General features: G+C 37.0%; 2 protein-coding genes across 3 annotated transcripts; one reads left to right on the top strand and one right to left on the bottom strand.

The window, feature by feature from the left end:
* Positions 1-3,149: 3,149 nt before the first annotated feature.
* LOC126585702 (outer envelope protein 64, mitochondrial-like) lies at positions 3,150-9,058 on the bottom strand. Its single transcript, XM_050250187.1, has 13 exons — positions 8,659-9,058; positions 8,393-8,545; positions 8,156-8,280; positions 7,750-7,875; positions 7,481-7,663; positions 7,142-7,286; positions 6,806-6,974; positions 5,692-5,826; positions 5,396-5,596; positions 4,874-5,001; positions 4,737-4,788; positions 3,658-3,727; positions 3,150-3,458 (listed from the first exon to the last, which is right to left on the bottom strand). The coding sequence occupies exons 1-13, from the start codon at positions 8,922-8,924 to the stop codon at positions 3,376-3,378; spliced, it is 1,836 nt and encodes a 611-aa protein (XP_050106144.1). The 5' UTR covers positions 8,925-9,058; the 3' UTR covers positions 3,150-3,375.
* Positions 9,059-9,123: 65 nt separating this feature from the next.
* Positions 9,124-12,155, top strand: LOC126585714 (uncharacterized). Of its 2 annotated transcripts, none has more exons than XM_050250207.1 (5): positions 9,124-9,225; positions 9,476-9,737; positions 9,867-9,999; positions 10,972-11,140; positions 11,314-12,155. In XM_050250207.1, exons 2-5 carry the CDS (start codon positions 9,528-9,530, stop codon positions 11,528-11,530), a joined length of 729 nt encoding a protein of 242 aa, XP_050106164.1. In that variant the 5' UTR covers positions 9,124-9,225; positions 9,476-9,527; the 3' UTR covers positions 11,531-12,155. The 2 variants fall into 2 exon arrangements, with proteins under 2 accessions (XP_050106164.1, XP_050106166.1); XM_050250209.1 differs by having other exon boundaries at positions 9,139-9,282.
* Positions 12,156-13,137: the final 982 nt, after the last annotated feature.

Below are 13,137 nucleotides of genomic sequence, written 5' to 3' on the forward strand. Positions count from 1 at the left end.
GACAATTATGTTTTCTAGTCAATTCTAAGCCCATTTCATTTTGTTTTGTTACGTGGTTCTGTTGCTTTCCTGTGTCCGCACTCCTCGTCAACATTAAATAATAATGTTATTCATACCATATTTTTGTACTATATTTTCATATCATCTTATATGACATTTGATGTAGACAGCCACATCATTTGAATTAACTAGATTTTTAAATTTAGTTTATTATTTAATAAACTAATAATTAAAAAAAACTAGTTAATTAAATGATGAGTGTGGTATACGAGGAATCTTTTCTCCTTCATTTCCTTTGGTTTTGCAAATTTTTCAAATGATGTGATCCACATCAGATGCTACCTAAGGTGATATAGAAATATGGTATAAAAACATTGTATGAATAACATTACTCAACATCAAATGTTGCACCAAATGCCAATTCTTAATCCCTTTGTGTGCCGTCCGTCACACTTGCACTGGCGGGCATTACCATTCGTTGAGAGTGTGATATATAATTGAGCTACTCTGCATATTGTTAATTAGTATTATGGTGGAATCATAATTTTTTTATGATATCATAGCCTAGTTCTGTGTGCGAAGCCCATCATCCACACTTGCTCTACATTATTCAAGTTGTGTAGTCCGCATAGTAGGTTTAAAAATTGGCCACATATAAAAAAACGTGTAGAAAGTATGAATCTCTCATCGCTTAAAGAAGCATGAGTTGGATGATACTAATTTGACTTCTAATTATGCGTTTCTATGAACATTACTAAACTTTGTGGCTACTAATCACAATGGCCACAGTTGTGCCAAAGTTCACCCATCAGTGGCCTTTAAGCATGATGCTATTGGTGTTGGCCACACCAAGTGTAAAAGGCCGCTAAGTTAGGTAAGAAGTTTCCAGTTTGTTTCCGGTGGTTTTTAAGACCATGAGCTTCAGTTGTATGAACTAGCAATAAAATGATACGAATTTACCTTAATTTATTCAACTTTCTGCATTTTTCTTTCCCGTATTTTTCTTTTTCGGTTATGTCGACCGAAGGAGAAAACTCAAAATATTGGACAGGAGAGAAAAGGCTTCAATATTTGAACTTGAGAGTGGTAGGAGGAAGAAGCAGAAGATAAAAAGGGAAAATAAAACAGAAAAAAGTGAAGTGCGGCAGAAGAGGAAGTGAGACAAGGGGCTATGGAATGGAATGGTGCTATTCAAGACACATTTTTACCTTTTATATACTTATTTTAATTTTTTGTTGTAAAATCGAATAAAGAAGAAGACTAATAGATAAAAATTTACAAGAGTATGTTAAAAGTAAAAATTGATGCGTAAATACCACTAGTCTATAAAAGAATAGAAGTATTATGGTTTATATCAAACTAATATTTTATATCTTTATATTTTGGGAGTTCCTTTTTAAAAAGAGTAATTTGGATTAAACTTCCCCGATAAGGATTTCGGCTACAGAACAACAACAAAAAGGTAAGGGAAATGGAGACACGTCACCACAAGAAAGTAGACAAACTCCAAAACTTTGGTTGGCCAAAAGAGGTTGAAGCTATAGGCCCACTGGGTGTGTATACGTAATTAAACTACTATGTAATCCCAAAGGCAACACTCAATGTGTGACCTAAATATGAACCAATTGTGCTACATTTGTAAATAATACAAAAAATTAACTCTTTTGAAATTATTTTGTCAGGCCAAATAACATTACGTCGGACAATGTTCGTCACTCAAAATCTTTCGCCCAAATGTTTGCCCGACGACCTGACGAAATAATCTCGTCAAGCAAAGTGCATTGACTGACTTGGCCAAACGAATGAATATTTTCCAATACCATTATTTCTTCGGGTTTCTAGAAATAAAAAAAGTTGCCCCACGAAATATTCCTTGGGTAATAAACTTAAATAAAAAAAATACAATAAATACATGCTATGTGTTGCAAAGTGTTTGATGTTTTTCAGAAGTTCGTAATTAAAATAATAGTTAATTTAAATAGGGAATTGTTATTGGCACTTCAAAAATCTCATTTTACACTCCAAACTTTCTATAATTAGAAAGAAAATAACACTTGTGAGGACTGTAGAATGAGATTTTTCGAGTGCAAATAACAATTCCTTTTAAATAAATAAATTATATTAATCTAAATAGTTAAAATAAATCACAATATTTTGTTCAAAAAATAATCACAATATTAAAGAAATTTATTTAATTATGTTACAAAATAAAGTCTTCATATAATTGTATGTTAAAAATACTAAACTAATTGGGGTGGCTGCTGAGGTGGCTGGTGGGATGCTTGGGCCTCCGCAGTAGGCCCTCTCTCAGTAGTGCACGGCTGCTTACCGAGCTTATTCTCTAGCTAGCGCGCAATCTCTAGCTTCTTCTCACTGGCACGCAACTTCTTCTCATTATGTAATTGAAGAGCAATGTATACATCAGTATGCTACGACATGAAATACTATTTAGCTCAATTGTTCCTGGTTCAAGCTTATCCAATGACTGCCTATCACTTTCTTATTACTAATCTCCTTAGAGATTTAATCAAAATCAATAATTTTTCCAAGATGGCTGAGACGATTATTCGAGGTAGAGTAGGAGTAGCCGAAATTGAAGGAAAGATAAGAGAAAATCGGTTACAGTGGTTTGGACATATGAAACGAAGGCCTGTTGATGCTCCGGTTAAAAGATGTAATTACGAGATAGAAGTTCAGGGCCAAAAGGCTAGAGGGAGACCTAGGAAGGCTTTGGAAGAAGCTCTAGGAAAAGACTTGAACTACTTAGATCTAACGGAAGACGTGGCACAAAAGAGAGCGCAATGACATTGTAGGATTCATACAGCCAACCCCACTTCGTGAGAAAATGTTTTGTTGTTGTTGATGATGACATGGCAAGGTGAGCCAAGGCTACACCACATCATCAATTAATGGAGCACTCAGCACTTGACGGAAAGACTAACAGAAATATAAAAGTTGTAGAAAAATCAAACTTTAAGTATAAAAGTGATATGAAAAAACTAACGTAGTAAAGTCAGAATTTTGGGAAACTTGAGAGTAGTAAAGTGAAAATTACCTAAAGAAAAATTAACGGGTACAACACTGGCTCTTTCTTGGGATTTTTGTTTTTTTTTTTTTTTTCTTTTCCCTATAATGATTTTCCTGTGAGATAAACAATGTGCTTTTCATTTCTCAAAAGGGGATGATATATTAAGTATATAGAGGCCTCTCAACATCAATCCCAAACAGATTAATTGACAGATTAATTACAAAAGATAAATAATATGCACATAAGAGGAACAAAAACTTGGCGCGGCCGCTAAACAAAACATCACCTCTTTCCCTTAATTTTCTTCTGCACGAGTATTACGACGCATAATTGTTGCTGGCAGGGACTCAAGTCATCAGTTTCCTTAGTCTTTTTTCAGCGAGATTGGCAACCTTATTTTGAGGTTCAAGAACAAGGGCATGCTTGAAATCTTCAAATGCCAAACAAGAAAATAAGAAACAAGCTAAACCAACCATAATTGCATATTTTTCGACTGAGCTCAAGTAGTTCGTCTTATAATCATACGATTGAGCTCAAGTGATGATACAAGATATGTCATATATCAGAGCAGCTTTCATAAATATTGAAGAAGCAGCAGAACGCAACAAAGCATATGAATGGGTTCTGACCTTGAGCAGCATCCTTATAACAAAGAAGTGATTCTCTCGCTGTTCCACGTCTAAGGTATGCCTTCACATTCTGCAATAATGTTGAAAAATGAAAAGATAAAAAAGGTCACAAACAATGAAAAGTTTGTACAGTTTCGAAGAGACAATTTGCATTCACAACTATACACACAGCGCAAATTCTGTTAGAACTAGGAGTCGACCCTCATGCAGTAGGCATACTCAATAAAGGATCGCAAGTAATACATGAGATTAGATAAAAACAACTATGACTGAGCTGAACACGTTGATCAACTGTCGGCCTATTACACAAAGAACTGTCTATAAGTCATTAATAACTACTTTCGCTTCAATCTCTAGTTCACAACACTTTCCTGTTCCAGTCCCGGCACAGGTGGCCAGACTGAGCAGAACACATGGATCAACTATACTGATTGACATAAACTTGTGTGGTCAAATTGGGCCGGATATGCCATGTAAATGATATGCTCCCTACCATATGAAACTTAGAGCATCTAACTCGACCAATTGGCATTCAGTGGAGAATCCCAGAATTTTATGAATTTGTGAAGCAAGGCTTCAAATTCTCTATGTGAGATTTCTATTCTCAACACAAGTGATTTAAGAATTCAATAGAGCCCAAATTTCCACCATGGCCAGGTGTGTACTGGGGAGGTCTATGAATTTCATCGATTAGCTTGAATTGGTATTTTTCTATTCTATTGAAAGGATGCTCCTGGAAACAGTGAGCGTTGAAGAGTAAAGAACCACAATCAAACAAATAAAATGAATTTCCCTAATGATTGTTGCTCATACAGTTTTGCTAGCTTACTCCACTATAGAATACTGTTGAACAAAGGAAATCCCTAAATGACTGTGGTAACATAATATTGTTGAACAAAGTAAATCCCTAAATGACTTAGTGGTAACCATCAGGAGGAGGTAAATTGAACTCCCAACTGCACTAACAGAATTGATGACATTGACAATAAGCATAACATGATTTGGTTTGTAGTGCTTTGACCAGTAGTTATAGAAACAAAGAATCTAAGAATATGCATGCAATAGAATGACTTTATTACCTTTTTGTCAAGTGATATTGCCTTGCTGCAGTCCTCTTCAGCTTGCTGGAAGCTGCATGATTGAAATTGATAAGCACATAGATACAAATGAAATGCAACAGAAGGACAAATTGACATATCAAATGGGCATTTCTTACCACCCCAACTCCAAGTAAGCAGCTGCCCTGTTGGAGTAGTAAGTTGCGCTCATCATGTTCAATTTGATAGCTTCAGTATAATAGTTGACAGCCTTATTCCATTGCCTTCCCTTAAATGCAGCATTTCCCTGGAAAAAGTTGAGTAAACATAGAAATTGATATGACAAAATAATACTAAGTGATACAGTGGTTTCAAAATTCTTTTGCTGGTAGAAAATGAAATTAACAGAACTGAGCAAAATATTCGACATAGCAAAAGGGGAAGAACAACACCTCCTGATCCCTTGTCTCACTTTTGTCCATATTTTATGCCAATGGAAAATGAGACGTTATGCACACTAAAGGGTATCGTTAACAGGAAAGGACAAAGATTCAGACCCAATATATCATCCTATAAAGGTTGGAAGTACTATTCATGCAGAGAATGTGTAAAGATGACAAAAAAATCATAACATATTGAAGAGGACTTGACAAAATGAAGCATTGAAAACTAAGATGAAGAGATTTTAGCGGTGAACAAACCTTCTCTTTTAAGAGTTCTGAAGCATCCATGTTACCATTGGTATCTGGCAATGGCGATGAATGGGATGCAATGCTGACTTTCAACTGAACTGAAGAGTACATGTCCAAGACTATATCAAGGAGAAATTTATCGGCACCATGGAACGCAATGAATGAAACAGAGATAGGGCAGTCATTGTGCTTTCCTACTGGTACTGTAACCTGGCCATGTGCAAATATAATCATGAAAATAAGTTTCCAAGCTACAGATACTCAAAGATAAATTTGAATGTTCAAACTTGAAAGTACTCGGTTACCTGACAGCACCCAGACATGCTGGCAATGCTTGTTAATGCTAATGTTCTATCGTTAAACTCAGATGACCACCCTTTCTTTGTATTAAGCTTTAACGGAGGATCTGCAATTGTGGGAATCACTAATATTCCGTCATCCTGGGACACCAAGAGGTTGTAAGAAATATAGACATAAAATGAGGTATTGTACATATAAACAATCGGTTTGAAAGAAATTGAAGAAGAATAACAATAAAGCAAGGCCAACTCAATATTTTCATATAATAATTTTGTTCAAAACAATTTAAAATGTAAACTATGCAGGAGTACTGGAGCTGCAGACAGTTATTCCCCCTTTTCTGGTTTCAGAAGGAAGGAGGGGTGGGAGGAATAACAATATTAGAGAGCTCAGGTTGTTGGAGCTCAATACGCCAGTGAAAGTAGACAAGAAAGCTAAAGCTGACCCACCCCTTCAATATTTGTATTTTTCAAATTGTTGGGCAAAACAAATCAAAGGAACAAACTTAGCTGACTTCTATTATTATTTGTACAATGTTGGAAAGATTCACAGATATGTTAACTAAAGTGACTAAACTGGGAACTAAGGTTTAAATATAGTTCCTATATCTAATTGTCCAACCGAAGCAATACATGAAAGAGAAGAAGAGGGAGAAACCAAAAGCATCAAAGACTATTCAAGTTGACTCCAAATCAACAAAAATCCTTTTCAGCTTCACTTTATTCAATCAGACTTGATATTTCTTATCCTAAAACCTAAACGCATACTTTGGAATCAACTTATCAGAGAAATATTCCGGCTCACTCCATATACTGATATACACACTATGTTGAAGTTTTCACAACCAACTCTCCTGCCTCAGATTAAAGACTTGCTAGATTTGATCTTCTTAGAATACCATAACAAACAACAGTAATAAAAGAATATTTATATTTTGAGAAAGATACCGCAACAGAAAAAGAAGTACATTTCATGCAGTTTACAATTTAGTGACAATTAAAACATTTCTAACCTTGATAAAATTTCTTTATGGGAGTCACTTTATTACTACCTAACACCAGTGAAATATATATCGATAGAAGCCAAATAAATATAACAATCTGTACGGAGTTGGGATACCTTTAAAAGACTTTGAAGGGCAGCTCTCATCTCAGTCCATACTTTATATAGGGTCTTCATGTTTTCATTTGTAAAGTTAATTGCTGCACGAACACGATCTGATACATCAGGCCCTAGCTTTGGTTTCGCTGATTTAACCCACTCTTCATGATTGGTTTTGAATTCACAACTGAAACAAATTTATAGATGTCAAATTAGTAGAGAGAGAGAGAGCGAGAGAGAGAGAGACAGAGAGAGACAGAGAGAGACAGAGAGAGCTTATCAAATTTCCTTTCCCATAAAGGTAACTCAAAGGAATTTGAGAAGATTTAATTGACCTGAATAATCTTAGAATACCTCTGTATCAAAAGCATCACAGAAGAGAGAGCTTTCAAAGTAAATACTCCATTTTGATGTTTTGTGGATTCTTCACAAAATCCTTTTAAACTGGGTACATTTGAAGCAATATACTGACTAAAATTCATATGCCTTGGAGGTTGGTCTGCAGAGGCAGTAAAAGAAGTCACTTCAACATAGTTATAGTTGGTTTACTTGTGTACGAACTCCCAACGCATTATGACAATAGAGAGACTGCATAGCTGACTTTAACATTGATCTATAAAGATTAAAAGAAATGGCAATTACTATGGAGCTCTATATGTGTGTGTGTACATATTCTCAAGTGAGGTAACTTACACCTGGATAGATGTTCGATTGCTTTGCTGACAACATGTACTGTCTTCTCAGTAGGAACTTTAGAAAGCTGAAAGAGATCATCTGCAAAAATAAGGTGTCTCGCCCTTTTAGGTTCCACAGAATTCAGTTGAAGCAAAACATGTCCAACACGATGTAGAATAGATGGATCGCGGGCAAAGATTCCTAAAAGATCACAATATCAAATTAAAGAAGGTGAAAGAAATATAAAAGAGAAACCATAAACCAGAAGTAGAATTTCCCAAGCATACCAACAGCGTCTAAACTTTGTGAATTTGGCAAAACTCCAAGCATAGATACAGCCCCATGGGATGGTCGGTACCCAATGACACCACAAAATGATGCTGGAATTCTAACACATCCAGTTGTATCAGTTCCTATAAAAGTACAAGAACTTGAAAGGATCAGCTGATACTATAAAAAAGCCAAACCACGAGGGTAAGTTTTTATGTGCATGATTACATAGTTAGCCCGATCTCAGTGCCCGAGCAGGTGATTTGATAGCTACAACCTTTTTTCATTGCGACTTGAGACAAAACATAAGAGTATGAATCTAATTCTAAAATATAGGCAGAATTTTAACCGAACCAAGAGTAAAATGAAATAGAAATTCTGCAACGACAGTAAAATGAAGTAGAAATCCTCGGAGGAGCTTACCAAGAGCAAAGTCAACCAGACCAGCTGCAACAGCCACGGCAGAACCACTGGAAGAACCTCCCGGAATATGGGATTGTAATTGGGGATTCACAGGCGTTCCGTAATGCACATTCTCACCAGTAATCCTACAAACAACAACTAGGTATCAAAAGTTCGTTACTTTTATATATTGTTAATTGTTTTCGTATTTTTTATTTTGAAAGGGAATACACAAAGTAACAGAAAAATGATGAGTACCCAAAGCTGAGCTCGTCCATGACGGTGTGGCCATGGCACGTAGCCCCATTTTTTAGCAGAGTCGTCACCACAAACGCCGTCTTGGTCGCCGCTTCATGCGTTCGCGCCCAATCGGGACTCCCAAACCCCGTCACATTTCCCTTCACATCAAATCTGAAACAAACCCATCCACCCATAAACCAAATCAGAAACCAAATCAGAAAGAATCACACACAAAAAAAGAATGAAAGTAAATGCAAAAATAACTGATAGAGCGAGAGAGAGACATGTCGGAGATGGCGAAGGAGAGAGAGGCGAGGGGCTGAGTGGCGGCGGGGGGAGGGGGCTGAGGGAAGGGGATGAGCTGGAATCGAGGCTCCATAAATGGTTCGGATAGAAGGATTTGGGTTCCGGCTCGGCCTCGTCTTCGCCTGTGGGTCTCGGCCATGACCACGATCCCTGCGATGGTGAGACCGATGACGATCCAGGTTTTTGGGTTGGAGGAGACATTGGCCTTGATCGCCTGCAGAGGCTGCGGCTGAAGCTTCCACATGATCAACGATAAACGATCGAGACAAGGACAGCAGTGAGCCCAGCAGCCAGCAGCAGCAAGGGGTTTTGGGGGTTTGGGGTTTGGCAGGGTTTTACATGGCAACCTGCGACCGTGCGTTTGACGCGCGAGTCCTTCTCTTTCTTCTTTTTTCCTTTTTTCTATGTTTTTTTTTTTTCCCCTTTTTCTCTTTTTCTTTTTTTTCCTTTTTCTTTTAATAAATAGAAAAATAATTGGCGTAATGATAGGGTCTCCTCTTTCAGTCCGACTTGGTGGCGACTGGGTTCTCCGTCCTCGCTTGCAGGTGAGGTCACTGCTTCTCCAGCTTCTCCGTCCTCTTCTTTTCCCTCTAATTTAATTTGTAAGCTTCTCTACAAATGGAATTAGGGTTTTCGAATCCATGCTCCCTCTAGGAAATTAGGATTTGACAGGTTTTAGGGATTTAAAGATTCAATCTTTTAGGGTTTTTATGGATTCAATTTTAGGGTTTTGCAGCTCAAGATCTTAGATTTGTGGGCGTTTTACTAAATTTGATATTATTTTTCATATTTCAGCGGCGATTTCCCACCCCATTTTCCCTTCCTCGATCCGTCCCTGCATTAAGCAATGAGCTTGGCGTTCCTCCAGGGCTACTCTTCCCCTGAAGAAGACGAGCAAGATCACCGCCTCCATTACCATGGCTCGAGCTCCACTGACGATGATGATAACGACGACGGGGATGACCAAGCCCACAAAGCCACATCCTTCTTTGACTTTCCAAAACCCTCCTCCTCCGTTGTTTCTACCCTCCCTTCTGCATCCGACGTCTTTTCTGAGGTACCATTTTACCCTGATTCACCCCATTTTTCTTTCAATTCTTTGCAACTAACCATACACTTTGAATTTGAATCTCTCTTTTGCTGATTTTTTTGGGTTAATTTTGTTTATTGGTTTGGATTAATTGAGATTTCCGGACCACCCGAGTTTCTCAACAACTGCGTACAAGAAGAGCCTTCCACAAGGGATGCAGGTCCTCAGCGAGGGAGGCATGGTGTCCGCAACGGCAAACTTCAGAAGGAAAAGAAAGATTTACCTTCTGGTTGGTACTATTTCATTTATTTATCAATGTTATACAATTTATCAGTTAGTATTTGGTTCTCTTATTATGCATAAGATTCACCTAAAATTGTGTTACTGCAGTCAGAGTTACTCTATTTTAAGTCATAGAAAAATTAGTTTCAAGTTATAGCAGCGGCTAACAACATCATGATTATCAGTAAATACAATTTTTATGCTAGGCACGGTGGAAAAAATTGATGTTAGAATACGAATTTATATTCTGTCTAGGAACAATTGAGGTTAATTATCTACTAGATACGCATCTTATCTCCGTACATCTATGGTTGAGATGCATGTCCTGAACTTAGGTCCTTGTTAGATCCGAACCTGTAGTTCTTATAATGGAGGTGATTATGGAAGTAGACATTATACTATGATGCTTATTAGAGATGTATTTTCTACAAGTTTCAAACTTGAGTTGAAATCATATACTTATTGGAGTAGAGTAGATGATACTAAGTTTTCTCCTGAGTTTTCTTGAGCCGTGTTGCTTAGAGAGGACTTCTTCAATATGATATGCTTTATTTTGTAATTAGAATTCTTAAGTCAGGAAAAGCATAGCTGTCTATGCAATATCAACATTAAATTTTGTGGTGTCTTGGATTTGTGTTATAAAGCCATGTCTATCCGACTTTAATCTCAATTCTCTTGGAACAAGAATTCCAAAATATGTATAGAACTGTTAATTGCCCCATTATGTCAAACTGATGGACGTTATCTGTGTTTTGGATGCTCATGTCTGTGTTTTCTTCAGCGGGAACATGAAGACTTTTTGCACAGTCAATAAACTAATTAGAAAGATATGGAAGAGGAATTGGTTAAATGTCGATAAAATTTTACAATTAAGTGGTTATGCATATAGTACTTTGAGTTTGTCTAATAATTATCTGGTTTTTTACTTTCTGCATAAGTATACTGTAAAAGAATTCACTCTTGTTAAATTTGTGTACAGGTGCTGTAGTGGAGTCCAAAGCTCATTTAGTTGGAATTCATGAACGAGTAAGAAGTGATTTTGAGGGTAAGCAACCTCCAACATCAGTGGTTACGAGCACCGCGGAAGGTGCCAAGCGTGTGCCAACTGCAACAAATCCTAGTGCAGAAGATGCTGCAGCGCTTCTTAGGTACATATCGCTATATCTCCCTCTCCCCGACCCTTTTTTCCTTAGAAAAGAAAACTTTCATGATTCCTGCTTGTGCTGAGAGACAATGACTGGTTGAGATATTTTTGTTTAGGAAGTAGGTAATTTGGTTGGAGTACATGTAATTGCCTAAATTTAAATATTTCTCTTGATAGGATGTGTTTGCAATGTGGAATACCCAAGACCTACTCCAATGCAAGGGGAATGGTCTGCCCAACATGCGGAGATCGTCCTGTAGATCCAACCAATGATTCCAAGAAGAAGGGATCTACGGTGAAAGATAAGGAGAAGAGTAAGAGGATGAAGGGACAGTCGTCTCATGCTACATGGAAAAGTGAAACTGAAATGCATCTTCGGCAGCAGTTTGACTAGCTGAGTAGCATAACGTCTTTTAGGTTTAATGGATGTATGATGTAGCTTAACCATCAGTTCAGTGAGCGGACCTAAAGCACCGCGGGTGAATGCGAAGTGCTGTGTTTTTTCGGATTCATGACAGATCCAAAGTGTGATTTTTGTTTGCTTTTAACCTTTAATAGAGGTGACAGATCCAGTTCATGGACAAGAATTTAAATAGTGCTCACAGCAGCTGGTTGTCGCCTGGTCGAGTTTCCGGAAGGTGACTTACGGGCAGCTTGAAGACCAAAGTTACCTAAATCTCCATCTTTTCGAAGTCCCAAAATGTGACCTGAGAATTTGTCACCTTAAAAGAAAATTTTAAGAGAGACGGTTCTCATGTTGTAATAACCTGAGATTTGTCAACTGTCGTTAGCTCCTTAAGGGCAAGTCATTTGCAAAGAAAAACCCCCAAATTTTCAAGCTAATGTACAGGTGACATTTGTACGTTTAGGTTTAGCCGAATTGGATAGGGCAGTGGGTTCTCATCTCTGTTCTCAAGTTCAAAACTTCATCTTTCTAACTTAAATGAATTTGATGTAGAATTGCGATTGTATTAAAAGAATTTTAAAACCCGACATGAGTCGACCATTTTTTAGTAGTATTATTATTTTTATTCCTTTCATTTATTTAAATTCAGTAATACTATTCTTACCATGTTTTTATTAACAGTATGAAAACGATGAAGAAACTAAGAAGTGCAGAGCTCGAAGAAAGAAAATGAATCGAGAGAAGAGAGAGAGAGAGAGAGATCACTAGGACCTGGCTTCTCTGCCCTCTCAGTTCTCATACACTCTCATCCCCTTCTATTTGTGCGATCATGGTTAAGTCACATCAATATTTTATATCATTATTGCTTTTTGTCTTTTTATCTTTATAAAAAAATCAATTTAAAATGTTGACGTGACTTAAACGTGATCACACAAAATAGGAGGGGATGGGAGTGTATGAGAACTAGAAGGGCAAAGAAGCCGGGTCCAAATCACTATTGTATTTAATTGTTGAGTTAATATAGTAATCCCTTACATTTGCCTATATTCTTCTTACATTTTCAACCACCTAACAACATTTCTAACTAAATCAACACATCGCAACCACCTATGCTGACATGTCAATAGCCACCATAATGCTGCCACGTGTATTAATCATCTACAATCAGCAACTTATACTTCTCGAGTGCATTTTTGCTCACCACCATAAACTATGGTGTATGCTCACCATACACCTAATCAATTGACACATGTCATTTCACTTAACTCTAGTTAACTTTCACATTAAATGTTAGTTTTTCAATTTTGAAAAAAATTAACCAAGATTAAGTGAAATGACACGTGTCAATTGATTAGGTGTATGGTGAGCATACACCATAGTTTATGGTGGTGAGCAAAAATGCTCCCATACTTCTCAGTTTTTATACCACATTTATATATCACTTTACGTGGGATCTGATATGGACAGCCACATCATTTAAATTAATTATAATTTAATTTAAACTAAAACCATTTAATAAACCAATAATTAAAAAAAAATTGGAATTAAATGGTGATTGTGGCGTATGAGGAGTCTTCTTCTTCCTTCCGTATTCA

Source organism: Malus sylvestris, chromosome 10 (assembly GCF_916048215.2).
Source record: "Malus sylvestris chromosome 10, drMalSylv7.2, whole genome shotgun sequence".
NCBI lineage: Eukaryota > Viridiplantae > Streptophyta > Magnoliopsida > Rosales > Rosaceae > Malus > Malus sylvestris.

Bases quoted from the DNA above. Each gene is read 5' to 3' on its own strand.
- LOC126585702 (XM_050250187.1), bottom strand. From the start codon at position 8,924: ATGTGGAAGCTTCAGCCGCAGCCTCTGCAGGCGATCAAGGCCAATGTC. The intron at 8,546-8,658 runs GTCTCTCTCTCG...GGTTTGTTTCAG, and splicing joins TCCTTCGCCATCTCCGACAT to ATTTGATGTGAAGGGAAATG. The intron at 3,459-3,657 runs GTCAGAACCCAT...TGGCATTTGAAG, and splicing joins TTATAAGGATGCTGCTCAAG to ATTTCAAGCATGCCCTTGTT.
- LOC126585714 (XM_050250207.1), top strand. From the start codon at position 9,528: ATGAGCTTGGCGTTCCTCCAGGGCTACTCTTCCCCTGAAGAAGACGAG. The intron at 10,000-10,971 runs GTTGGTACTATT...ATTTGTGTACAG, and splicing joins AAAGAAAGATTTACCTTCTG to GTGCTGTAGTGGAGTCCAAA. The intron at 11,141-11,313 runs GTACATATCGCT...TTCTCTTGATAG, and splicing joins GATGCTGCAGCGCTTCTTAG to GATGTGTTTGCAATGTGGAA.